Source organism: Phalacrocorax aristotelis, chromosome 6, assembly GCF_949628215.1.
Source record: "Phalacrocorax aristotelis chromosome 6, bGulAri2.1, whole genome shotgun sequence".
NCBI classification, from domain to species: Eukaryota; Metazoa; Chordata; class Aves; order Suliformes; family Phalacrocoracidae; genus Phalacrocorax; species Phalacrocorax aristotelis.
In genome coordinates, this window is record NC_134281.1 from 15,288,711 (window position 1) to 15,315,153 (window position 26,443).

Sequence of the window (26,443 nt, forward strand, 5' to 3'; positions counted from 1 at the left end):
GTTTTCATGGAAAAATACCAAGGAAGAGTACTGGTATATACGAAAAAGCACCTATAAAATTACCTTGTAAATTGCCTAAAGTAATATGTAAAATAAATAAAACTTAATTCCCCATAAATTTATACCTGTGCAATGCTATGGCGTATTATGAAGCAGATGTAAAGTGTTACCCTCTCAGAAGAGTAGTTCTATAAATCCTCTTCAGCATGTCTATACAGAGTAACGGAAGACTATCAAGTCCTCTTGTTACAAACTTACCAGTTGTGTGAACCTCATGCTTTCTATGTACTGTCAGTTATTGGCTGACAACCAGCATTACTGTGGGCTGAGTTGGCCATCCATGGTCAGGCATGTTATACTTCTTGCTATTCTGGTGGACATGCAGCTCCTCATCAAAAAAAAAGTGGTACAGAAGTCAGGGAGCATCTGCAGGTTCATTGTCAGTTTTGAAGCAGTCATCCAAGACTACTGTTTTTCACTATTTTCACTTTGTTCCTTAATTTATTTGATCTAGTGGGGAACTATTCACTGTAGAAATTTGATTCCATTTTGGGACTGCTCCTCTGGATTGAGTTTCTAGCTTCATCAGGCAGGAATCAAACCAACTAAACTTAAGTCCTTCCACCATGTGAATGTGATAAAGCCAGTAAACTCAGGCTTCAGTACCCAGCTGTTTAAAATTGGAGGAAACTGTCTTGCCAATAAAAGGTTCCCTTCCTGAACAACTACTTGGTAGCTCTGCTGAGAGAAGATGATGTGAGGGGAACAATCTTACAGTCCTGATTCTGTTTGTACCTGCCAACTTCACTGTGGTGGTTGAGATTGTGACTGGGGAAGGAGATCTCAGTTTCCTGCAACTGGAGAATTAAGAGGGGAACCTCAGTTACCTCAGATGAAGTGCCTTATGTTGATGCTTCTAAGTAAAAGTTTTAGTATCTAAATTTACTTTTTGGGAGTAAGGTAGGAATTTAAAAGCTGAAGTCTTACTGAAAAGTCAGTTGCACTTTAGCTCTGAAGTGTCTAAATGGATATAAAAAAAATTAACCTTCGTCTAAGAGTTTACCAGTCAGTGCTCATTTAGCAGCAGCTTTACTACAGGCACATGTACTATGGTGGTAGCAGTAATACTGTGTTTCCAGAAAACAGATCCAGCCAGGTAAATACAGGACCACTGATTAAAACCTTAGGTCTTAAAATATTAAACCTAACTCAAGATGTTTTAAGCTAGGTTTACTAGATACTGTTAGGGGCTGCTGGAGTTTGAATTTTTCTAAGAAATATTTTTAGGTCTCTGAAATACATTGCACAGTTGATGTAAAAGACTGTTAATAGCCCTATTTTAAGATGTGGCAGCTGAAGAACTTTTGAGATGTGTATTTTTACTGTAAACTAATTTTGCTATTTTTGCTTTATTTGCAACAATGAAATTAACAGCATGTGCCAGGGTAGCTTTATTTCTATCCTGAATAGATTAGCAGTGCAGTGTGTAATAAACTGCTTAAATTATGCTATTACAAAAAAGAGCATACTTTTCTTATAATGAATTCCACACTAGCGTTTTGTGCATTCATGTATATCCAAGTAAAATTTTTGCATCCTCTGTAAACCATGTGTCACTGTTAAATTAAAAATAAATCAATTATACTAATGATTTTGAAAACCAAGACAGCAGGCTTTGATTGGTGATCTGTCATGAGGAAAGTAAAGAAGGAAACTAACATTTGGTGGAAAATATTTTATGATTCAATTTGACATATCTGTAGGTGGATATCTGAACAGATAAAGAGGAAAGAGAGCAGTCCTGTAAGTTACTGACTGACAGGTACAACACCTCCATGGACTAGACTAATAGGACCTTATTCTGAAATAAACAGGGATTTATTTTTGTTTCAAGGATTTTTTGTTTGGAGTTTTGTTTTGGGTTAAGTGCTCACCCCAACTCTGATGAACACACTGTGGTAAATAAGCACTTTTTTTTTTCCTGTTACCTTCAGTGTAAATCACGCAGAATTCAGTAGCTTTTTTTTTTCCTTCCAGAGAGATCAGTATTCCACGTGAAAGTAGTTTTCTTGCACAATTCCATTAATTTTCTTCTTTCTGAAACTTACCAGTTGGGAAGAACTTGCACTATCAAAGTAACTTTCTAATTTGATCCTTGCTGGGAATCAGGTATTAATATGGATAAAGAGCACCAACATCCATAATGACTTTCAAAAAAATAAATATTTCCCTTAAGCCCTTTCTTTGAATATTAGTTAAACAGTGTATCTCAATAATGTCTTGCAATAGGGAGTCCTACTGGACAATTATAACTAACTTTAAAAGTGCTTGTGAATGCAATAAACAGCTACATTTTACCAAGGATATTACTGTCATTTATTTATTTTGTACTGCAACGTAGGGTAAACAGAATTACTGATTTCATTTCTTGGTAATAGTCTAATCTGGCATTATCTTATGTATTTCTGGTTTTTACCATCAAGACACAGAGGCTGACCTGCATGATCATCTCTTATTTCTGCTTCAGAAGCTCCCATGCTTCTAATTTTCATGTCTTTGTGCTGTATTTCTGTAAGAAAGTAGTTCAGTTTTTCATACATAATACCAGAATTATATTTTGCAATAATTTTTTAACTTTTAATTTTTAGTTAAAAAATAGACTGCTATATCATGTTCTTGACTTGGATTTTGTAATAGAAAATGAAAGCAACTCTGCCACTAGGGAAGCACAGATGAATACATCAGGGCCAGGCTCCATGGAATGAAGCTAAAATACATTTTCCTCAGTTTTTAAAGCAGGCACCTGCAGTTGCTTGCTCTCAGTTATGCAGCAGCAATGAGCTCAATTTCTATTTGTAATTCTATTTTTAAAAAATGAATCACTAAATAGCATATATCTTCACCAAAATATGAAAGGGAGATAGCTGCTGCTGAAACGTTATTACCACACGTAAGAAGAGAAGAGAGAACTGGGAAGGATAAAGGGAGGCACGAGAGCTGAAGACAAACAGTAACATTATATGTTTTCTAATGTTATTTTGAATTATTTATACTTAGAATAATTAAACAGAGAAATTATAAGGGTATGTTTTATACTTTCATGTCTCCTAAATCATTATAGCATAGGCTGAGGTAAATAGCAGACTTTAAAATCTGTATTTCATACATACTTTAATTGTTTAGGGCCTAACTTAAATAAAAACCTTAAATAAGTAAGAATTGGTCAAGAAGGGAACCGCATTTAAATAAAAAAAGAATTTTGTCATTAATTTCAGTGGGGTTTTCACAGCTCCTGAAGTACAATATAAGCAGAAAGAACTATGAATATGCTGCATTTTTAAGGTATAAAGCAAACAAACAATTTCAGAAAACAAACAAAAGTATCCTAGCCAAAAATGTACCTGAAGGTAGAAGCTGTTGAAAGGTGCAAGCCTTAGATATATGATAACATAGCACTTCTATTATAAATCCTGGTTTAAGTTTTACAACAGACTGCTTTCCTCTAACTGTTGGCTGAAAGATAAGTCTAGTAGTTAATGCATTGGAACCTCTTGTTAACCTTTTGTAAGAGCCAAAGGAAATGAAGTGCTAGTTTAATCACATGATCTGGCTTTCTTTCTTTGATGCTTAATGGCACCCACCTGCATCATTACACCAAAGACAGCACAGATGTTCCTGTGATTAGACTGAAATGAGAACTTTCATCAGCTGCAAAGAAGTTAGTCTTAAGTATGTAGTGTTGTTGTTATCCTACCCATTGGATTTGGATTCCAGCATTGCCTAGAATGTAAGGAATGGATCTTATGGAAGGGTTTGGATTACATGGCCCTGAGGCTGTTCGCATGGATGTTGTTCCTACTAAAACAATAAGTAAATTAACTGTAAAATTCTGGTTATTTTCTTCCCCTTTACTTGAACTGTGCATTTTTCTAAGAAATCTTTTTGAATACAATTGGCAAAATATTTTTTCAAAGCTGTACACCAAATGGTCTTGTCCGTAGCGGGTATATTCTGTTCCTTGTCGCTAGTGATCCTGACAGTCCCCCTGCAGCAGATGGTCTACTGCTCCAATATGGTCTGTGATTAATTCTGCTACAAACTTTATTGAATGATAGCAAGCCTAATTCATTGCAATATTGTTGCAACCTTATGCTAAATCTGTGGTGTCTTCCCACAAAGATCACTCCTTGGAAAGAAGATTCTTAGGCTGCTGGTCTTCTGTCAGAATGATCCTGGCTTTTGCAGGCTATCACAAGGGCCAGAGCCTTTGCCGGTGAACGAGTCACAAAAAAGATAAAGCAGAACCTGATGTTCCTGTCTTTTCATATAGACAAGGATGGTGTGATATGTTGTTTGAAAAACTGTCAGCAGCTGACACCACTTAGAACAAAAGTCCTGTCATCGTTAGCAGTACTGAGACAGAATTGATATTAGCAATACTGAGACAGGTCTGTAACATATTCCTATTGCACACAGAATCCAAATTAATTACTAAACTTTTGAAAATGGACACTTCTTGTGCTTTGAAGCATTCAGTGTAGCAACCCGCATTTTGTAATGTTTATCCGTTTTCTTACAGATGCAGCCTTGCTAACTCTTGAAAAGTACTTTCTTTGCTTTTTAGGTCAAGTGAAATTAGCTGTATACAAAACCATGCCCCTGCTTGTCAATTTCTCCAGGAAGAGATTTTCTCTGTCCATAATTTCCATGGTTTTGTAACTATTTTAAGCCTTCGAGTAGATACGCAGGTTTGAAAAGCAACTGAAGTTTACATTTTAATCATGGTTTATCCCGTTACTTCAAAATCGGAAAAAATATTTGCCCCATATTGTAATTATAGCTGAGGTAGACAGATATTGTAAGAGTATTTCCCTTTCCTGGGGAAATAAAAAACTGCTGTGCTTTTACCATGAATTGCATTCTAGCATTGTTTTGAATATTTGCTTGCATCTCTGAATAAATATTCACGACAGCAAACTATTTCAACTGGCTTTGGATAATTCAAATACAGCAAAGAAGGGATTATGTTAAACATGATTGGTTGAAATCAAATTCATTTGACACAGCTTCTAACAGTAATTTGATAAAAGCTGTTCTTATCAATAATGTTTAATAGTGGCATGTATTAGTGCATATTTATCCTCTCAAAATACAGAATACAGTGCTTAAAAACATTATTACAGCAATGAGGTTAAGAGGCAGCACATAAAATACACTTGTGAAATTCTGTGTAGGGTAAGGTATGAAGTTGCATTGAAGCTAAGGACTGAGGGTTGTCAGTTATAATTGTATCAAGAGCAATTAAACTAAAAAAAAATTTTTGAGAAAAGGGGAAAAGTAGAAGAGGAAAATCACCCCTCATTTCTTAGGATGAGAAGTCAGTGATGTTTATAGAAGGTTGCCTCACTCCCCTTAATACAATACTAAATAAATAAAATCTCCAGAGTGATTTCTAATGCAGTTTGCAGTCTTCTGATGAAAAAGGCTTTTGGGCTTCATGTAGCAGCTTATCTACTGCCTTTTTTTTTTTCCTTCTGTATACTGTTTTTTTTTCTTTAAACACAAATATGGATGTTGTCTTAATTACTTTTACCCTTAAGCCAAAACACAGATATAATTTCCCCCCCACCCCCCCGTGTATGTATGCACATACAGGAATGGATTTTTAGATACCATGTTCTTAAGCACCTGGCTTTGAACATTTTTGGCCTTCAGTGAACAGGAACAAGAAAGCAACGGTGGCTCTGCAGTTTTATGTGGACGCAGGTGTATTTTTAGGCTATTTCACAATGAGTAACCCACTTTCCTTTCAGACCTTTGCTGGGTGGGGACTGGAACCCATGGGTTTGCAACGAATGGACAGGGACCAATGCTGCGAGAAACCCATGTCTCGCAGTCCGTGCGCTGCTGCTGCCGCCCGCGCTCGCTGCGAGCTGTGAGAGCTTACTGCTGCCCCCGGCGGCGGCCGCTCGGCGCGGATGAAGCCCCGGCTCCTCGGGAATGCTGGGAATGTTGAGTCAGGGACTGGCAACCCAGACAGGCAGGCTCGCAGCTGGCGGAGGGAGGCTCGCGGAGGGACAGAAAGACGACGGACAGGAGCACACAAGCCTCCCCGACTGCAGCAGGTTCCCTTTCTTCCTGTCTCGCAGGTGTTCGGTGGCTCCGGCTCTCCCTGCTGCTCCTTCCTCCGCGCAAATGAGGTGTCAGCTAAACGTGATGTTGTAAAATCCATGTGAGGACGAATGACAGATGCAATGATTTGAAAGGTGAGAAGCTTAAACGAGAATATGGCTGTAATACGTTACTGTAAATTTATTGTGATTAAGGAAATTGCTATATATTGCTTTCTACAACTGTCTGGTAGCTGAAATGGGAAATGAATTTGCAGAATAGGCTTTTTATATTGCTTTAGAAATACATTGTAATAAATGGGACCAAGTGCAGATCTTATTCTGGTAACAGAGTGCCTCTCCCTACAGAATCATCAACCAGAAACCTCTCTTGCAATTTCTATTAAAAGCAGCCATAGAAGTCTCATTTTTTGTGCCCAGTGTTTAAAAATATTATTGTTGTTGTTAAAGTTTTCTAGAATAGAATTGATGAGCTTTGGAAATTCCTAGCTTTATACCTAAATACTGAATAATGTTTGGTGTTTTAAAAATCGTGTTAGGAAAAAGGTGAGAGATTTCTGTTCCCTTCTAGTGGCTGGTGAATTGAAACCAGAAACTAAGAAGATATTATTTTGCAGTTATATAATTAATGAATACTTACTGGGGTCCCTCATTTATGGTGCTGTGTGATTTTTTTTTTTTTAATTTTTTTTTAAAACCATTTTAGGTTGGATAAGAGTGATGCATATGATAAAATCCATGCATATATCCATCAAGGATACGTATATATTTTGGTGAGAGCACTAGAGTAGTAGACGATGGAGAAGGAATATATATTTTTTTAGTGTGTGATTGATTTCTAGGCGGCTACCTGCTAAGCCTTGTGATGGATGGATGGGAACCTACTCTCTCAGAGGCGAACTGATATTTCCCCTTTGATGGACACACCAACCGACCACTTGCATTGGCAGATACAAGCTCGTTGCAATTAAGCACGGCCAATAAGTGCAGTCAAGAGGAGGGCAAATCCTACTCGACAGGGTTAGTTTTCTGGTTGGCTTTTTAAATCAGTGGTTTCACGTAACTGTTTGTTTGTTTGGGATTTGTTTTTATTCCCTATTCCCGTGCCCCCATCCCCCACGCGCGCCTGCAGGGCGGCCACCTCGTACGCAGCCCCTTCCCGGCAGCTCCCCCGAGCGCAGGCCCTTCTCCCGCTCCCCCTCCTTCGAAGGGCGGGGAAGGGGGGAAGCTCCCCCCCTCCATCAAGTCGCTTCTGCGCTGACACTTCGTTTCCCTGTGGCGAAGTCGAGGACGGAGAAGATCCTCCGTCTCATGCGTGCCCCCACGCCCGCCAGCCTCCTCGCCGCCCTGCTCTGAGGGAAGATGCTGTGGAGAGCCGTTACCGCTCTCCTCCCACCTCAGGAAACCGTAAAACTCCACAGCCTTGATTCAGCTGCTCTCTCTGGGGCACGGAGACACGCCTCCTACGGCCCGTCGTTTTCCAGCCCCAGCGGCCGGAGGGCGCTTGGGTCTGTCCTCCCAGTCCCCCTTCTCGTCAGCGAGGAGTGAGGGCGTCCGACCACCCTCCCGGCCCAGCTCCCCCGCGGGCGGCTGTTGCAGAGCAGGATGTCCGCCCCCACCTGCGTCTCTGCAGAGACCCCCAAAGCAGTCCCTCTGCTGAGGGATTTCCTTGAATTCTCCTGTGAGGAGAGCGCCCCCCACCACTGCTGCCGCTGCGCGGCCGAACGCCACCCTCCGCCTGCCTCGCTGCGGGCCGACCGTGGTGGCCGTAGCAGCCGCCTGCGAAGCGGAGGGAGGCGGCAGGCTCGGTGCTCTCGGCACTGGCTGCGGGCGGGAAGCCAGCGCCGCCCCGCGCCCCCTCCTCGGCGGGCTGGGCGGGAGCGCCCGAGTTCCCTCCGCTCCGAGGGGGCGGCGGCTGGCGCGTGCCTCCCGCCGCTCGCCCAGCCCGGCGGCCGCTCTCCTCCGCTCCGCTGGCGTTCCGGGGGTGAGGTTCCCGCACCACCGGCTCCTCCTCGGTGCCCCGCAATCTTGCTTGATGGGGTCACGCCGTTTGCCATTTTGCTTTGCTGCTAGTGCTGGCTGGTGTTTTCTTTACCTGTTCTGTGGAAGAGTGAAGGCTCTTGTAGCCTCTGTCCCTCCATGGCCTCATCTGCCTGAGCAGTGCATTGCCCGATTTTTTCCATTCCGTGGATATGAGGAGGAACAGGTCCCTTTTAGAGTCTATTTTTGCACGCAGGGAGTGTGAAATGGTAAGTTTCTCCAGTTCCCTTAAGGAATATGTTTCTGTGGGAAAAGCTTTGTTACAGTTTCTTGATGTAAGAAACTTTCAGTCGAAGTCTTGGCTTCATGGGTGACTTTGTTAAGGGTTTTGTGCGGGGAAAAAAACTTTCCGCATCTCTTCGGTGCTGTAGAAGAAACCTTTCCATTACCGTTATTTTTGTTTGAAAGCTCTGTGTAAAACAGTTTTCAAAGACATCAAGGTGAGTTAGCAATTTCACTTTTCTTAGCGGAAACGGGTGGGGGAGGGCTGACTTTGTCCTGTGTGTGAAGGGGACATAACTTCTTCCAAAGGGTTAATGAGATAAGGGCAGTCCCAGAGATTTAAGGCATCACAGCTCAGGTTGAAACTAGGTGTTTAAACTATAGAGCACCTCTGTGCTGTGAAGATCTTCCAGTTAAGAACAGAGAGATTGCTTATTTATTGGTTTTGTTTTTTTTTTTTTTTTTGTAGTGCTAGTTCATTTGTACTACGTCTTCAAACAGACATCTTTTATTACCACGAAAATTCCAAATGTAAGGGGAAGGAGGTAATGTTTTGCTAGTGAAAGAGAAAGCAAGTATGTGAATGTCCTCCTTATCATTCTCTTGGAAATGCCATTTGTGTACTTGAGAGTAGATGGTAAAAATACTGACTCCAGAAAACAGTTGCAGTAAATAATTTTGAAGGGTAGTACTGTGGATTGAAAGGTTGTTTCTGTGTTGGAGAAAGTGTCTTTAGACAGGTTTGGAGGTGACTTCGCTACCATTATCCTTAAATAGCTCCTATTTTAATCTTACCCTGTTTGTGGGGTACTGCGGCTGATATGCTGTCTTCCTGAATGTGGAAGATGATAGAGTCTTATTTTCCTTTCTCACTGTAGCATTGAGATCATGTGCTTTGACTTTCTAATTGTGTGGCTTGCTTTTTTTTCTTCCTATACCATGAAGATGGGTTTATGAATAGAAAGTGTCTTTTGTCTTGAGCTAAGATGCATCGCTTTTTTCCAGTAGGTAGAGGATTCAGTTACTGAAATGGTTTCCCTCCTTCCCAAGCATGAAGGAGAAAGTTGTCACGCAGAGGCATCTCTTGCTCTTTCCCATCCTACTGTGCAAAATGGAGTTCCTTGCCACAGAAATTGTGTGTCTATGGCTTTCCTGAGCATTGACCTCATTTTACTTTCTGCTAGTGTTTGAATTCCTTATTATACTCATTATAGTTATGATACTCTCTCTTGTGGTTAAGCTGCGTTTGGAGGAGACCCATCTCCCCACCTCTCATTTTTATGTGTGGCTCTTGAACTACCCTAACCTGCTGGTAGTCAAATTCTGGGTGAAATTCTGATGAAAGGTGGTGTAAGATGTAATTATCCATGTCAGTTGCCCCTCCTATCTCTTGCGTGCTCTGAAGGCTATAGAAAGGTGACAAGGGAAGGGGTGGCCCATATTTGTAGCAGCCAAATACCAAGTGAGCACATTCAGCCATCTTAGAATGTCAGATATACCTGATATTTAGAGAATTAGCTATGCAGCATGCATGTTTCTGTAAAATAATGCTCAAGGTGATTTTCTTGCTTTAGAAAGATGATTCTTGCAGACCTCTGAAGGATGACTAACAGAAGAGTGGGTTGTTCACCCCTCAAAGAGGGTGAGGCAGCCAGTCTGTGTATCACTTCCAAAGACAACATATGTTGTCCCACCTGTGTCTCGTATGGTGTTTATTATATTTTTATCCACTATGATGCATTTGTTATCTTCTCAGTTTAATTTAATTTGTAAGATGCCTGGGATATATATGGAGATGGTTAGTCAGCTCCACCTAGGAAGAATTACTGTGGTACTGATTTTTTTTCTTTTGTAATGTGACTGCTCTTTTCTTTGTGAGATTACACTTTTTTCCTTCAGTTTTAGGATTGCTTTAAAATATTTTAGTGATGTAAGTTTTAATTTTTGAGTGATCTTATCTGTACTTAGCAATGACAAGGTTGTTTCAACATGTTTATTTTACAACATTAATACCACTTTATATTTTCTACAAAGTCCTGACAAAAGGAAAAGAGTTACTTAAAGCAAAATGAGATTATAATTTCTTTTTGAGGATCATAGTTGGTCAAGGGAAAGCTCAGAAATGAATTATCTAAATGATCTGGATAGTGCTGCTTCTTCTAGGTGACAGAAGAAAAGGCAAGGGTGGATCAGCAGAAACATCAGTTAAATCTTTTTCTGGAGCACTTCTCTTTTAATTGATCATTTTTTTGTTACATAATGCATTTTATAAACAATGTTTCTGAAATAAAGTGAGATGGGTTTATGTTGTTTTGTTACTGCTTGTATATAAGGTGTGACCAAAAAAAAACCCCAAACAATTCCTTGGAGAATGGTTGTGGACTATTTGTGGGGTCCAAGGAAGTTTATGGGCATAGATATCCGATGTTTGTTTGTAAAGAAAATGTAAATAATTTGAATTAACATCTGTTATGTAGTATTTAAGTTGTGTTTTTGCTTTTTTGGCTGTTGGTCCCAGGGTTTTCTTATAATTCACCTAGTGATAGCAGGTTTTGAAATGCCCATCTTTGGAATATCTTAAATAGCCAGATTTTGTTTTGGAGTAGCTATAACAATTAGAAATACCAACCTCATCTCCTTTCAAAGACAGTCTGTGAGGTGCTGAGCTCTGACAAAAGAGAGAATAGTAGCAAAGATGTTTTAGCACTTGTCTGGATAAGGCTCCATTACTGTTGCACCATTTTCGGTCACAGAAACCTGGAATTCCTTCACGATATTAGAAGTATAGACTTTGAGATGGACAGTTTACATGTTTGGAAAGTTGTATATTGCTACCATCTCTTTAACTTGTAATGAGTATAATGAGGGAGAACTGTAGTTTCAGAATTTCTGTTCTTTTAGGATGACAGATGGAATGTGTCTAAGAATTTGAGGTAGACGTCAGAGTTTCAAGTTGTGATCAGATGTGTGGGAGTCTTTGTTTTGGAAGTTTAGCAAAGCCTAAGCTTTTCTGAGAAGTTTTAAGTTTAGGTTTTTGAAAGGGGATATCAGCTTTCTAGACTATCTTAGAAACTCACTCTTGCAGACTGGCATTCACTGGAAGTGCTGCACACTGGTTAACATGGCTTCTTTAATGACCAGTGTACTTTTTATTTATTTGAAGTATCCCACTTTCAACAAATACTGCCGTTTTTTTTAAAAGCTTCTCACTGCTTGTCATGCTTATTATCCTGTCCTTTTAACTGAAGTCACAGTGCAGATGTAGAATCTAGCAGCTAAATTCTACAGAAATGGAAAATTGTGGGAGACTTACTTTAAAGTTAAATCACTTTAAAAAAATCTCAAATTGTGTGGGAAACGATGGTGAGAGGAGTGAAAAGATCAGTGAAAGATAAACGGTATAGGTATGTGTGAAACTGATGTGCTGTAGTTACTGGGATAACTGGAGTTGAGGTGGGAAGTCACTAAAGAAAGTAGCAATGTCTGTAATGGTTGCCTTGCTGGATATAATGTTAATAAACACAATTTATTTCTAAGGAAGTGAAAGAAGTGTAACAAAAGTCTATGCCATTCCTGAATTTAGTCCAACAGGTCACATGTTGCACAGAGCGTTGGTAGTATGTGGGACAGTTTCCCTCCAAGTAAATAGATCACTTGGGATGAATGCTGATTTATTGGCCTGTTCTACTGTTCTGCTGACTTTGAGAGGCTAACAAAACACATTTTGGTGACTTCTTTCCAATTCCTAATGGAGGTTTACTGTGTCCATACTCGTGGCTACACTACTTGGCATCCATTTGGATTGTCTCATTGCAAAAATAACAAACTGAATGGACTTGGAGACCACAGTACTTGAATTCTCAGCAACCGATTTATCTTTGTCAAATATGAGTTGAATCCTGTTGGAGATTGTGCTGATGCTTCTTCAGTTTCCAATACTACTAACTAAGCACTTTATGGTCAGTAGAATTAATTTACAGGTAATCTGCTAAGATACGTTTCATTATGTCTGTGGTATGTCCAGTGACTGAATCCTTAATAACTTTATAAAACAGCATAGAAATAACACGTTTTGTTTCTGTGAGTGTGGACTTTGACTTGAACCGTTTTCTGTAGTGCATTATTTTCCTCAAAATATTTTGTTGTTGAAATACAGTTCTTACCGCTTACGTTCTTTGAACAATTTAGACTAGCAGACAAATACAACATGCTAAAGCATAGTTGTTCTTTCTGTTGACCGATATCAAATAATGGTGCAACAAATGGGTACTCTCAGGTGCTTCTCTGGGAGACAGTTTGCCGTGTAAAGCATGTTCAATTTTCATGGCTAAGTATTGGCAGTCATGATGTACCCTGGTTTTCATTTATATATCTTTTTCACAGACGTCGTTTGAAATCTGCTTAGATAATTTTTTTTTCCTTAAGGAAAACAGTTACAAAAATGTCTGTCATCAATGTCAAGTATTTGTGTCGGATGCCTGTAAGGACTTACACGTGTGAGCTGGCATGATTACACTCAGCTAAGATGGGTCCAGTGTCAGTGCAAAGGTGCAAGATGGGGTTGTGCTATGAAGTTGTTGATAACCAGCAACTAGGTGGCTGGGGGACTCTATTTATTTATTCACAGAGAAGGTTGAAATAAATAAGGTAATTCCAGAAGTGCAGTGCCTTCTAATTCTTCCAGGGGCTGATTCTATGCTGAACTGGGAGGTAATCTATTAGATCGCTTGCATCACTTACAGAGCCTGTAAGTTCTTCGGAGAACTTTGCTCTAATGTGGCTGAGGGACAGCCAGTTTCTTTTTTTGGCACGCTCCTAAAACATGTGCATGCCCTTATACCCTATTGAAGGGGACAGAGAGGAGAGATGTTCAGCTTGTTTTTGAATTCTGACGGCTTCAAAGCATGCTGAATGCACAAATGTAAGCTTTTTGTTTTATAATTTGAGTATGTATGTTGCTACTTCTGAATCCAAGAAATGTAAAATGCACAGTGGATATTTAGGCTTGCTGAATCGTAATATCCCAACATTTAAGTATTCTAAGAAAATTATGGAAGTGACGCAGATAGTCTTAATAGCCAATCCTGTGGCTATTCTTTTGCTTTCTTATGAGAATGGAAGTTTTGTAGCGCAAAAGAAAAATATAGCTTTATCCTGCAAATGTATAAATCTGTGTTTAATAACATTCATGTGAGTAGCCTTAGTGAATTCAGTTTAAAATAATCCATTGTATAGAAGTATCTCTGATTATTTCTAAGATAGACTTACAAGTTTTAAATACATCTTAAAATGAGAAGTGTTACATTGCTGTAAATGACAATATTCTTAAACATACTTAATGCAAAAATAGACAAATTTACAGGTGTAATTATAAATCTGGACAATTTCCTTTTACATTATTTTCGGTTTTCAGGTTTTATTCCTAAAATAAATAATTGCAGTCCTTAAAGTAGGTTTGATGTATGTATGCATTATCAGGTAAACAGCCTAATATTTCAAAGACTATTGGTATGAATGTTGACAGTATAAATGTTTGCTGTTGCATGAACATGTGTAACAAGGTTTTTGGTATTCGACCTTTTGGTCTTATTTGAAAAACATTGTTTATTTTGGCATTATCAAAACATGCCTAATCCATCAGAACTCTTCCTATTGTAGGCATAATTTATAAGGAAATATGTTTAATACCATGATATTTTCCTTTCGTCATTCCTGAGCATTTAACTGACTCTATTCTGTGTCTTTTATTGTTAATCTCTTATAACATTATTTACTACTATGTATAGCAAGGGTAAAGAAAGATACTAGGTGCCACACAGAGTGTTTACAAAAGCTTTCAGTTTATAGCAATGTTTTTAGTATAAACACACATATATAAAAACATTTAAAACATATTTTTATGCAGTATAACTTTTATGAACCTCTTATTTGTATTACTTTTGAAGATCAAAGTCATCTTTTCAATACCTGAGTTCTGAGAGCTCTTTCTGCAAGATCTAAAACGTCACAAGAGTTTTCCATATTGGTTCCTCATTCCCAAATATTTTGAGTCATCCTTAACCTATCTTCCCTTCTTGCATGATCATATAACAGTTGATGTAACAAACTTCTGCAATACTAGTTTTCGTAAGAAAGTCAATGGGCTCTGTTAGTCCAGAGTATGTGGATGGAAAAAATAAATGAACACAATTATCCTGTAAGAAAAATTAAAGTTTCTATCAGAATCACAACTCAGTGTCGTTAGCATGCATACAATTTAAAGAATTATTTTTTTGTTTTAATTAGATCCTTACCTTCCTCACATTTGATTGGAGAATTTGGACCATAATTTGCTTTGTTAAGGGTTCAGTTTTCCATGCTTATAAACAAGGCAGTAGAAGTGTGGACTAGATGATAAATTAGCGATATGAAGTTGCAAACGTGAATTAACTTGTTTCAATTTTTTTTTGTATGCAACTTGAATGCTCCATGGTCAAGGAAAATTAGGTTGCAGCTACGACAAGGAAGCTCGGCTATTTAAATAATAATATAGATGTATTATTTTTTCCTTAAAATTTTTGTTAGTTTATTTCCTTTACTGGACTATTTACCTTTTAAAACAAGTATTTAAAAATGGAAATTCAAGCTAAATTATGTCCTGATTTGTCTCTTTACATATGTTTATAATGAAATATGTGTAGTATTGCTAAAAATATTGGTCTTTTCAATACATCTGGAACCGTCTCTTGTGTCCCTCTTGACGTTACAGGTGCCCTGTAAAAAAGCTTCAAAAATCAGGCTTTTGTCCTTATTAAGTATAAATGAGAACTAACATACATATTGCTTAAAAAGGGAAGAAAGGTGGCATTTTTGCCATTTTAAAATTAGAAACAACAGAAAGAACAAGACTGGTTTTCCAGTTTTTGCTAAGAAACTTCCAGGTTGTCTTGGATCAGGCTTGTTTTTAAACTGTAACTTCCCGTTTGATATAGAAAGGTAAGTCAGTCTGTAATAAAGGCAGTGTTTTTGTAAACTCTCAAATAGTCATTCAAGTTAGGTAAATTTTGGCAAAAGCAAAGCAAAACTGTGCTAATCATTAGGCGTAATTTTTAAGTTACCCTGAAGAATGGTGTATACTTCTACATTTTAATATTTTTCTCCAAAAGAGACGATTTTAGTAAAAATTTAAGCCATTTAATTTTTTTTATTGTTGTTGTTTATTAGTAATTAAACTAAAAATGACTGTTTGCCTGCCTAACCAGGTGCCTTAGAATAATCTTCCCCAAAAGCCTGGAATTCATAAATGCAGGCTTGCATTGATAAATGAGATTTCTTATTGAGAAAGAAATAAGAGCAAGTGATTAACAATTGTAGGATGGAAGGCGCAATGAATACAGTCTAGGACAAAACAATGGCACAGTGAGCTCAGGACAGTGAATTTGATCGACTAAAACTGGGGTGTTTTACCCTGCATCTTTGAAACTTTGCTTCTGACAACACTGTTAATGCTGGTGCTTAATACTTTAAACAAAGGATGATGCTAAACATTGGAAGATAATTTTGGGGGCAGGCTGTACTTGGTTTTGCTTGCCCAGAACTGGCAGATACACTGCCCTATAGTTTTTTGTAAAGATACAGTGTGTTCCCTGGCAAAACCAATGAAAAGTAGATGTGATGATTCTGCCACTGCATGGCTATAGAAGCCTTTTTTTTTTCTTTTTGGATGATCTATCATCAGGTCTTTAATATTTGATTCAACATAAGAAAAATAAAATTAAAATCTTAAATTGCTCACCTCCTTTAATCATCTTAGAAAACCAGGGAGGCTTTCTTTTGTCACATGTAGGAGTGCAGGGAAGAATTCTTTTAGTAGAAGTGTTAGAGAGAAAATGTTAAGAATTAGTGTTTGGACAGCAAAGAGAGACCTAAGTTAAATTAGTGGAGGTGTCAGTTGATGAAGTTTAAATATTACTTTGATTTAAAGCCCATTTCTAATTAATATTATGCTTTAAAAATGTTTTTAAAAAATTACAATATCTCTAACATTGTAATAAAGAGAAAAAGCCAGTGCATTGAAAACATGTTCCTCTACTGAACACTAGCCTTATTTTAAAACTGTGAAACTTGTGTAAAAGAGAGTTAAAAAGATATTATTGACTCTTCATGTAAATATACTTGAGAGTAATATAACTGACAGTCCTGATTATTCAGTTTTCAAGATTTTTAATACTGCGTTTTGAGCAAATATTTCCATTGCTGGAGTTTTCTGATGGCATGATAAGTATTAATTGCTGTCACTGCACCTGATGACATTAGAATGCCTGACAACTTTATTTTCGATGTATGTCATTAGATGCATATTCAGCAGCCATTCCTACTTTCTCCTTCATATACTGTTTCTTTTGTATGAAATAGAAATGAAAGGCAGGCAGGTGTGATGAGCTATTCCTGTGCGATGGTTAAGTGCCAATTCTTTCATTTAGCATTGATGGGAGTTCAGGGACATCACCAACTTGCAAAAGCAAAACAGACTTTGAAACTAAGCTTATACACAACTACATATGTACTATTTTTATAACTACCTACTAGAGAAAGTAGATAAATTAATGCTTATTGACAAGTAAAAATACATTTATTGTGCAGACTGCAGTAAAACTTATTTACATTAGAAATGCAGATTCAGGACACTCTAAGGAACCTAAATGATGGTGTTGCTTTTAACGTTGTCATGTATATTTAGTTTTTCAAACTTCTAAGAAATAGTAGGAAGAAATGGGTGATTTTCTTCTTATGATTAAGAGTGGGGGGGCAGAAATAGGTAATTTGATCAGTCTGATAGTGGTAAGTAGGAAAAAAGAATACTTTGCTCTTAACAAAAGCAACGCAGGACTTGTACTAACCCCATATGAATCAGCATTTCATTATTTTTTTGTCACTTTGTTAAAATAAGGCATGCTGTGCTGCTCAGGTTAACGAAGACATAGATTTCGGTTCTCTGTACCTAGTTTGCATCAGCTTTTTTTTTTTTTTTTTTTAAAATCAGCACAGAAAACATGCAAAGAAAAGAATCTTTTTTATGAGGATGTGTTGAGCTACTGTTAAAGCAGTCAAAACCCAAGGTAAAACAAAAGATTATGCCAGAAATATTTCTGTCTGTGGTCACTACTTTAAATACGTGTGCATCCATGGGCTTGTGCGTACAGTGATAGTTATTGTTGTGATAAGAGAGTATTTAAATGATACCTTTATTTAAAAAAGAATTCTTATTGTTTGCCAGGATGTGTGTTTATGGAACAGAACTTTTTCTGTGAATCGCCTTCCTTTTGTGGTGTCTCAAAATACAGGGAAGATGAGTCCTGGTAGAGAATATAAGAGATGATGTAGAAAATAATACTCTGATTTATTCTATTTTGTTGCTTTTTGTTTATGTTTGGGGAGCTGTATGGTACTAAATAGTTTTAGACAGTTTGGAAGACATTGAGTATTTTAAAAATCAGGTTGGTAATTTCTGCACTTAGCTGTCACTATATGTTATTTCGGGAGGATAGCTGTAAGGAAAGGGTTCCTTTAAAGTGTGTGGTAGTATTACAAATATTTGAGCTCTTGGCTGAATGTTAATATTGGCAAGTAGTTGTGCAAAGCTATTAAGTATTTGGCTAATATCCAAACTGACCGCTGACTGGGAGATTCTGGCCAGAGGAGGAGACACAGGAAGTCTAAATTGGGCCTGAGCTTTCTAAGCATAACTGTAATTTTTTTTTTCCCTACCCCTGCCCCCATCTGTATTTTGGTGTCTGTTCTGGCCCCACTATGTCTGCCTGCGAAGATGGTGTTAAATGGTCAGCACCTGAGATATATTGACAGAATGTCAGAAAGTAGCTCTGTGTTCAAATATTAGTTTACTGTTTCCTTATCATCAACTGATATGCTGACCCTTATGAAACTAATAGCGTGCCCTAGTCTGAGAAAAAAAAAACCAAGCAGAGAGGAAAAAACCTAAAAAACAAACCAAAAAAACCCAACAGAAAAACAAAACCCCAAACCCCCAAAGAACAGAAGGAAGAAAGAAATCAAATCTCTTTATCCTTCACTAAAAATGTTGGGCTGCTTTTAGTGATAAGAAGGATGATTTCTGTACAGTTAAGATGATAATTTAGATTTAGTAGTGTCATGGTTTTAGCACTTCCTGAGCATAGTCTGAATATTTGCTCATATTACGTTTTCTGTCATGGGAATATTCCATGAGGAAAGGTTTGCTACATTTTGTTGTCTTTGGCCCTATATCTAGTTACAGGACTTTTTTCTACATTTCTTGGTGTTTTCCAGTGTAGTGTGATTTGGTAACTTTTATCAATAAAGTTGTTAAATCTGCTGTGGAATTAGCCACACTGCATGCTGTCTTTCACCTGCTTGTTAGTGAAACCTCTAACAAACTGGTGAGAACTCTGCGTGCACTGTGGCTACATGCAGAATTGGTAGCAAAGTTCAAATTGTTACTTTTATTTCAATGTTTTGGAATACTTGATCTGAGACTGCCGGGGTGCTTAGGCCCAAACATTTTACAGGAGAGACAATGGAAGGTAACAACATATTGTGCATTTTCTAAACTGAATGAAGGAAGAATTTCATAATTTCATTAAAGTTTAGCCAGACACCACGGGCTTTTGTCTAGCAAGATCTAGTTTCCATTTTTTTCTAAACCATCAGGATTCATAGAGCTCAGGAAATGGGCAAAATAGCCCCCAGTCTGTTCTGAGGCTGAACTACAATGCCTCTGTGCAATTATTTTGGACTTGTTATGAAAAGATTGTCAGACACAATGCAGAAAATTCTCACTTGCTTTGAACTTGGTTACACTGATTTGTTTAAATAGCTTAACAGAATTAATAAGATTGCTTTTTTTGGGGGACTGGGCGTGGGGTAAGAGTATGTAACTGGTGAAAACCAGAAATTATGGGGTTCTGTGAAGACAGTATTTCAAGGAAATTTTGTAATTATGTAAAATGTCAAAGTAATGCATTTTGAAAGTAAATTGAGCGAGACAGACCTTCCATTAGCATCGTATTAGAATCCTATGTTTTAAGTATCTATAAAAATAGTTAAAAGGCAAATAAAATGCAGTGTCAGAGACTTATGTGATGTGGATAATGTGAACCCATGATGATATTGTCTGCAGAGTGCAGGTGGTGAGATAGAAACATGGAAATAAGCTAAGCCAAAGTTAGAACAGCAACCAGGAAGGATTTTAACATGAAATAGACTATTTCTTATTTGCTGGGAGTTTCAAGGCTGATGAGCATGGCTGGGGGGAAGTGTCTGCCCACCCTTGCCTCTCACCATTCCCAAGAATGCATGCTTAATTTTCTGACTCTTTCTATATAATTTTGCTTGCAATGCAAAATATTAATGTCACCATTATAGTGGTTAGCTTTTAAGTCATACATTATGTACATTAACATATTTTTTAAAGTAAGAAAATATTAAGATGAGTAAATAAACATCTGTTTTTTTTCTCATACTCTTAAGCTGATTTAGATTTTAAAACTCAAAATAACATTTTATGGGAAAATGAATGCAGTGGGTCTGCAGCCTCTCCCAGACCAGACTGAATGGATCTGTGTGTCTTTTTGTCTTGGAGCAGTTCTTAGGGGGTTATAACCTTCATGAGTTGTATTGGAGCTCCTTTGTGCATGCTACTGCAACATCAGAAGCTTTTGGGCTTCTGTCAGAAGGGAGGATCAGCCTCTTTGGTTGTGGGTACACTGTTCTTGTCTATACAGCTCTCCCATCCTCCCCATAATATATGAAATTCTTACGTTTCTGCTTGATTCCATTTATCTTTCTCTCCACCCCTTATACTATCGTGCATAAGGGTTATGCTTTAGTTCAGCAAAACAATCCTTGAAATATTGGGTGAAAAATGATTGCTTTGGAGTAACAATTTCCCCCCCTAAATTAAAATAGCAATATAAAATAATTTAGTTTTCAAGATAATTTTCTATATCTTGCCTGCCCACTAATTCAGCTAGAACAGCTCTGTGCCAGGAGGTTCTATGGGAGATGGAGAAGGGTTCTCCTCTCTTTCTTTTTTTTTTTCCAGCCAGATGATGGTCTGCATGGCAACTGTTGAGGCCCTGAGGCTGATAGTGTTTCTTCATTCCTTCACTTCCTGATGTGTTGAGACACACAGTAAATCTTCCTGAAGCTAGGAAGGCTCTGTGTATAAGCAGTAAAGAGTAGAAAATGATGTAGGTGCTTTTCTCCCTTCTTCCATAAAGCAATGGTCTGTGGCTTCTACTGTGTCTGAAACATTTCACAGCCATAAAGGAAGGCTCAGGATTTACCCTTAAGTTGTATACACTTCCAAAAAGCACACTTTTATATGCTTTTCTTTTTCCAAGCTGTTTGCAAGAAAGCCAGTCTGAATAATTCAGGTTGTAGTAGGTAATGAATTGCAAATGAAAATAAACTCAAAGAATTTATTTAAATCACGATTTTCATCTTTTTGTCAGTGAGGTATCCTTAGTAGTCCATGAAAGTAAGAAAAACAAGCATATTGTCAGTGTGCTTCCACTTTCTACATAGAGGACTCCATCTTGATTATAGTATTTTTAGGGGGGGGAATAAAAATATTATTTGAAAATGCTGTGGAGGTAGTAACATTTCTTTGGCTGGTGGTGTTCTCTTCTCCTGTTATGTTCAGAATTTTCACAGGCATATGAAAGTTACAATGTTACATCAGTATGCGAACGTTTTTAATAAAGTAAAGGAGTAGTCCAGAGAGAAGTTAGCCTCCCTTTGGATGAGGGATGATGATTCCCTTTTTCAGTAGGGCTCAATGCTAAGTATTGGAGTGCTAAGCAAGTTAAGTGTTCTCTGCTTTGCGATGACAACTCAAAACTTAACACAAGTAGAGAAAAGGAGACAGACCACAACTAATAGTCTAAAAGGCAAAACAACTACCTAAAAATACGTATCAGAGGCATAAACAAAAGGCTAAGTAGGATATTAAGTGACTCAAAGGAAGAAGCATAACTATCAAACTGTGGCAATGGAAAGGAAAAATAGTATTGTTATGATGTAAGGGTATCCTATACTTATATTTTTGAGGATCAACAAATCTGCACCTACCTCCACCATGTATCAGGTTTGCTGTATCTAAAAATATTTGATTGTATCCAGTTTCAATTGACATTGACAGTTTATGCTAGCAATCTTACTTTTTTTTTACCAGGCCAGAATTTTTTTTTTGGTGGAGAGAACTGTATCTGTCTAGAAGACAGTTGCTCAGGATCTGCTGTGAGCCAGTGGAAGGAAAATGATCTTCAGCTCTGATCTCATGTGAGATCCTCTTTGAAGGAGCTACAGAACTTTTTCAGGAAACTAGAAATATGCAGGGACAGATTTCTCAGAGTGCATTATGTGTGATGTTACTTGGACAGAGGATGGTGCAGCCACTTGAGAATTAGGATGAGCAGTTACGTTGCCCCCAGTCACCATGAGATACAGGTTTTGTTGATCAATGCATTGAAGTTGAGATGGTAGAAAAGCTGCACCATTTTTTTTGTGTAACAAGCTGTGGGTCATCTCTTGAGTGCTGTATGACAACTAAAGAGGGGGGCAGATTTGGATACTCATGGTAACACGTCCAAGTTCGGAAACGCAAATCAGCAAGTTACGTTCCTTTAAGTCTGTGCCTTGGGGCTGAATTCTGGGAGCTTTAAGAGGTTTTCGGGGCTCAAGAAGCTGGATCGGGCTTTTGCCTCTAGAATTAAAAATATTCATGTTGTTTTGAGTTATGTGATCCTGAAGTAGGAAACAGTTGCTAGAATGTAATTTTATATCTCTGTCTTCCTAAATGGTTATACTACATTTTCTCATTGAAGTAGGTACCCCTGCTTTGCTTTATGCATCGCCAAATTGTTTGTACGTGGCAGAAAGTGCCAGCGTGTGTAGCTGAGCTGTTAGTGCATGGCAAAAAGTGGTAATGTTTTATGACAGAATTACTGGTCTGGTTAATATAGTTTGTGTGGAACAATGTTATGTTAGCTTGTTTGATCTGCTCTGCCAAGGGCAATGTTTGCATTGAAATGAAATACTTTTAATGGAGCAGCCTGGGTGTGGTAACAGAGTTCAGTGTTTCAAAATTATCAATGTTGAATAAATACCATACTTATATTGTCCAACACCCATAGTGCCATTGTCATCAACATTTCGGTGTAGTGTAGTGCTGTGCCTTCCACTTCTGAATCTTGTGACTCTTGACACAAGAGTCCTGTGACCTCTCAGTAAAGAGGTGAAAATTCACAGGAATGGCCGCTGTTGTATAATACTAGTTGAAATAAGATGAACAAATTGGAACATCTCAACTAATTCAGATGGATACTTGTAATTCACATGAAAGAAAAATGCTTTAGACTATGTTAGCTGTTAAACTTTATGAAAATGTAGCATATACCGAGCAATTCTTAGAATTCATATAAGCCATGTGGTAACGCTTGAGTGGGATAATGAGGGGTCAGTGCAGAACGCAGCATGCTTCTTTTTTGCTGACGTAATTAGTATCCGTAATGTTTTATGCAGATATCGTTGTTGAGGATTTAATATATTGGAGATTATTAATAAATATGACATCAAATCGTCCTTCAGCCTGCCCCTGCATCAACACTTTTTTTCACAGCAAATGTAGAACAGATGTTTTAAAACACTGGAAAATAATGTATCTACAGATAATGAGGATGCCTTGAGGGTATGGCTAAAGATGACTGGATTTCACTGAATCCAGCTTTTGTTCTTACTCTAGTTACCTTTGAAATAAATGGTGCTAGATGTGGTTAATGACTGCCAATTTAATTAGTACCACAAATTTATTTAAATGGTCAGATTTGTTTAAAAAAAAAAAAAATCAGTGGACCTACCTAATCCTAGAGTCCTATTATATGGATATATTTATGCTATTTAAAGTTAATAAATTTACTTGAAAGTTGGGAAATGTATAATGATGGTATTAAAGAATCTGAAAACAGATCCTTGGTCCATACTTATCTGTTTGGGTAAATAAATTAGGAGGGTAGTTCTATCAAAGTAACAATATGATAAGCATAGGAAAAAAAAAGAAAATTGTATTTCACAGCACTACTTTTCTAAAGGAAAACCTAGATTATTGTCATGCAACCTTTTTCTGAGAAGCTAATTAACAACAAATATTAGCAAGCTAGTACTTCATTGAACAAAAAAATACTGTGTTGTAGTACATTATAATTCTTTAGAAAGAAATATTAACTCAAATTAGCTTAGTTTTATTGTTAACTTTTCTTACGAAAGTGTGTTTGTACTGGTTACAGCTGAACTATTAGAAACACTGTTCCTTCATCCTCTTTCCTGTCCAAATACCTCTTTGTTAATCCAAACAAAAATTAAAACCCTTGGATATTTCCTTGTTCTGTTTTAATTAATCTAATATTACTAGAGAATATATAGAACTGCTGAATTGCTACTTTTATACTGTCTTTTGAAAATGTAATATCTTAGTTTGGGTAGTTCTTAATGTCAACAACAGCTATGTTTTTTTCCTTTATACAAATCCACATGGTCAGTCATTTAAGACTATTAACATATCAGCTGGTTTTGGGCCCATGGTATTTATTGCAACATAAAACTTGCTAAACTAAGTCAAAATATCAGGATATTTTCTAGCAAGAAAGAAATTAGCAGTTTTTTCTTCTGAATGAGATGAGTTTGAAAATGCATTTATAACCTAGCCATCCTAAATACAAAATCTATAGTAAATTTTATTTTTAAAGTCATTACTCTAGGAAGCTAGTTACTTTATTTTCTGATATATGCTGATTACTTGTAAACTTATTTTCCAAGATTAAAATTTACTTAATTTTATAATATCTTTGTTTTCAGGTCTCTGACTTTGGAGGAACAATAGATTTTTGCCTACTGGAAGAATGCAGTGAAACTGCCAATATTTCTAGCTGGAATTCCAAATTTAAAACTCAACTTTAGTGTTACTAATTTCTTACTAAATAGTACCTCATAGTAGATAAAAATGTATGGAAGTGCAAGAACAATCGGCAATTTAGAAGGAAGTCCCTCCAGGTCTCCTCGCTTGCCAAGATCTCCTCGTTTGGGCCATAGGCGAACAAATAGTGGAGGAGGAGGAGGAACAGGTAAGACGTTATCAATGGAGAACATCCAGTCCCTTAATGCAGCCTATGCAACATCTGGACCAATGTATCTGAGTGACCATGAAGGTGTAGCTTCTACTACTTTCCCAAAGGGCACAATGACTCTTGGAAGGGCTACAAATCGAGCTGTGTATGGAGGTCGAGTCACAGCTATGGGGAGCAGTCCTAATATTGCGTCAGCTGGACTTTCACACACAGATGTCCTTTCTTATGCTGATCAGCATGGAGGTCTGACCACATCTTCACACCATCACCACCATCAGGTTCCTTCTATGTTGAGACAGGTTAGAGATAGTACCATGTTAGACCTGCAGGCTCAGCTTAAGGAACTACAGAGGGAGAATGATCTTCTCAGAAAAGAACTAGACATTAAGGACAGCAAGCTGGGATCCTCCATGAATAGCATTAAAACTTTCTGGAGTCCTGAGCTAAAGAAAGAAAGAGTATTGAGGAAAGAAGAAGCTGCCAGAATGTCAGTTCTTAAAGAACAAATGAGAGTTTCCCATGAAGAAAATCAGGTAAGTAATTCTAAAAGTTTCTTTCTGTTGATTTTACAGCTAAGTACTTGATGTCTTCCTTGTGGTACTCTATCCTATGCTGGAACAAGTCTGACATTTACAGCAAGAACTGTACGTCTTGATCAATCTACCTCTGGCTGCTAAACAATAAGAAAGCACAATAATAATCTGAATGCAGGTTACGATTTCCTTCATGCAGCACTCTTTCCCATTGTAGCTGAAGAGAATGATTCTTTCTCACCACCACTTTTTAGATTTTGAGACTTTCTTTAGCGCTTTTTTTCTAGCAACAGTCTAAATACATGCAGCAACCTTTTCTGAAGAGGTAAATGAGCCACTTCTGTAAAGTATAAATCAGCATCCAGAGGCATATTCTGTATGAGCTGTATAGGGATTTACCTGCTCAATTTTTTTAAAGTTAAATGAAGATATGATATTAAATCTCCATATGCAACCTTCTGTAATTCTACATTACAGCATGAAGTTCAAGTTGTGTTTTCAGCAACACTTCAGAGACCTGCCACTTAGAAAAAGCATCTTGTAAATATGTATTTAAAATACTTCTATTCGCAACATAATATTCTTTCTGAAAGTTATAAAAAGATTAAAGTGTTTTAATCTGCATGAATAAAGCTATATGGTCAAGCTTTGAGACTCTCTGCTATTTCACAAAGCTGTACAAAGCAGTCACAGAATAGATCAAAATTCTTGTATTGCTGTCTCTACACAGTTTTTTGCTGTCAGTCTTATTTTAAAGCTGCTCCTTTTTAGACCATCTGTTAGCTTTCCCCAGACAAAACCACAATCCTGTGTTTCTCTCACTTCCAGATTCCCAATCTAAACTTCTTCGCTGGCAGGCAGCAACAACTGAAATTTTTAATTTACTTCTGAGTTTGTGATCATCAGTACTTCTCACCAAACTTTCCACCTCTTAGGCATGTCACGAGCCTAAAGATCTGTGGAATTAACAAGCCTGATACCAGTTACTTCACTGGGAAACTGACTGGGTGTTGATCAGGAATTCACTTGATCAGTGAATTAATTTATTATTTTCTTGTATAACCTGTGTATCTAGACTGACAGTTACTGAATATTTATTTATAGTAGGTGCACTATGATGCTGCTAGAACTAATGTGATAAAAAACATGTTTGGTGGAGGTTTTGCTATTCAAAAGCCTTATTGGTTAGACATTCTAATCTTGATAGCTGGTGTCACCTTAGCAGTAGGGGGAATATTCTAATGCACTCTGTTTTGGTAGCCTTTCTTATGGAAATGTCACATTAACATCTTGTATTGGCGTTTGGAATCTGAATCTGGTATTTAAAGACTTTGTCACTTGCCAAAGTGGTTATGTG

At 37.6% G+C, this 26,443-nt stretch overlaps 1 protein-coding gene across 2 annotated transcripts in view; it reads left to right on the top strand.

The window, feature by feature from the left end:
- The first annotated feature begins 6,000 nt into the window (after window positions 1-6,000).
- Window positions 6,001-26,443, top strand: part of ERC2 (ELKS/RAB6-interacting/CAST family member 2) — a 474,805-nt gene continuing 454,362 nt past the window's right edge. For both annotated transcript variants that reach the window (XM_075096173.1, XM_075096174.1), the window contains exons 1-3: window positions 6,001-6,266; window positions 6,974-8,380; window positions 24,285-25,086. In XM_075096173.1, coding sequence (XP_074952274.1) covers window positions 24,430-25,086 — 657 coding nt within the window. In that variant the 5' untranslated portion in view covers window positions 6,001-6,266; window positions 6,974-8,380; window positions 24,285-24,429. The remainder of the gene's footprint in view (window positions 6,267-6,973; window positions 8,381-24,284; window positions 25,087-26,443) is intronic.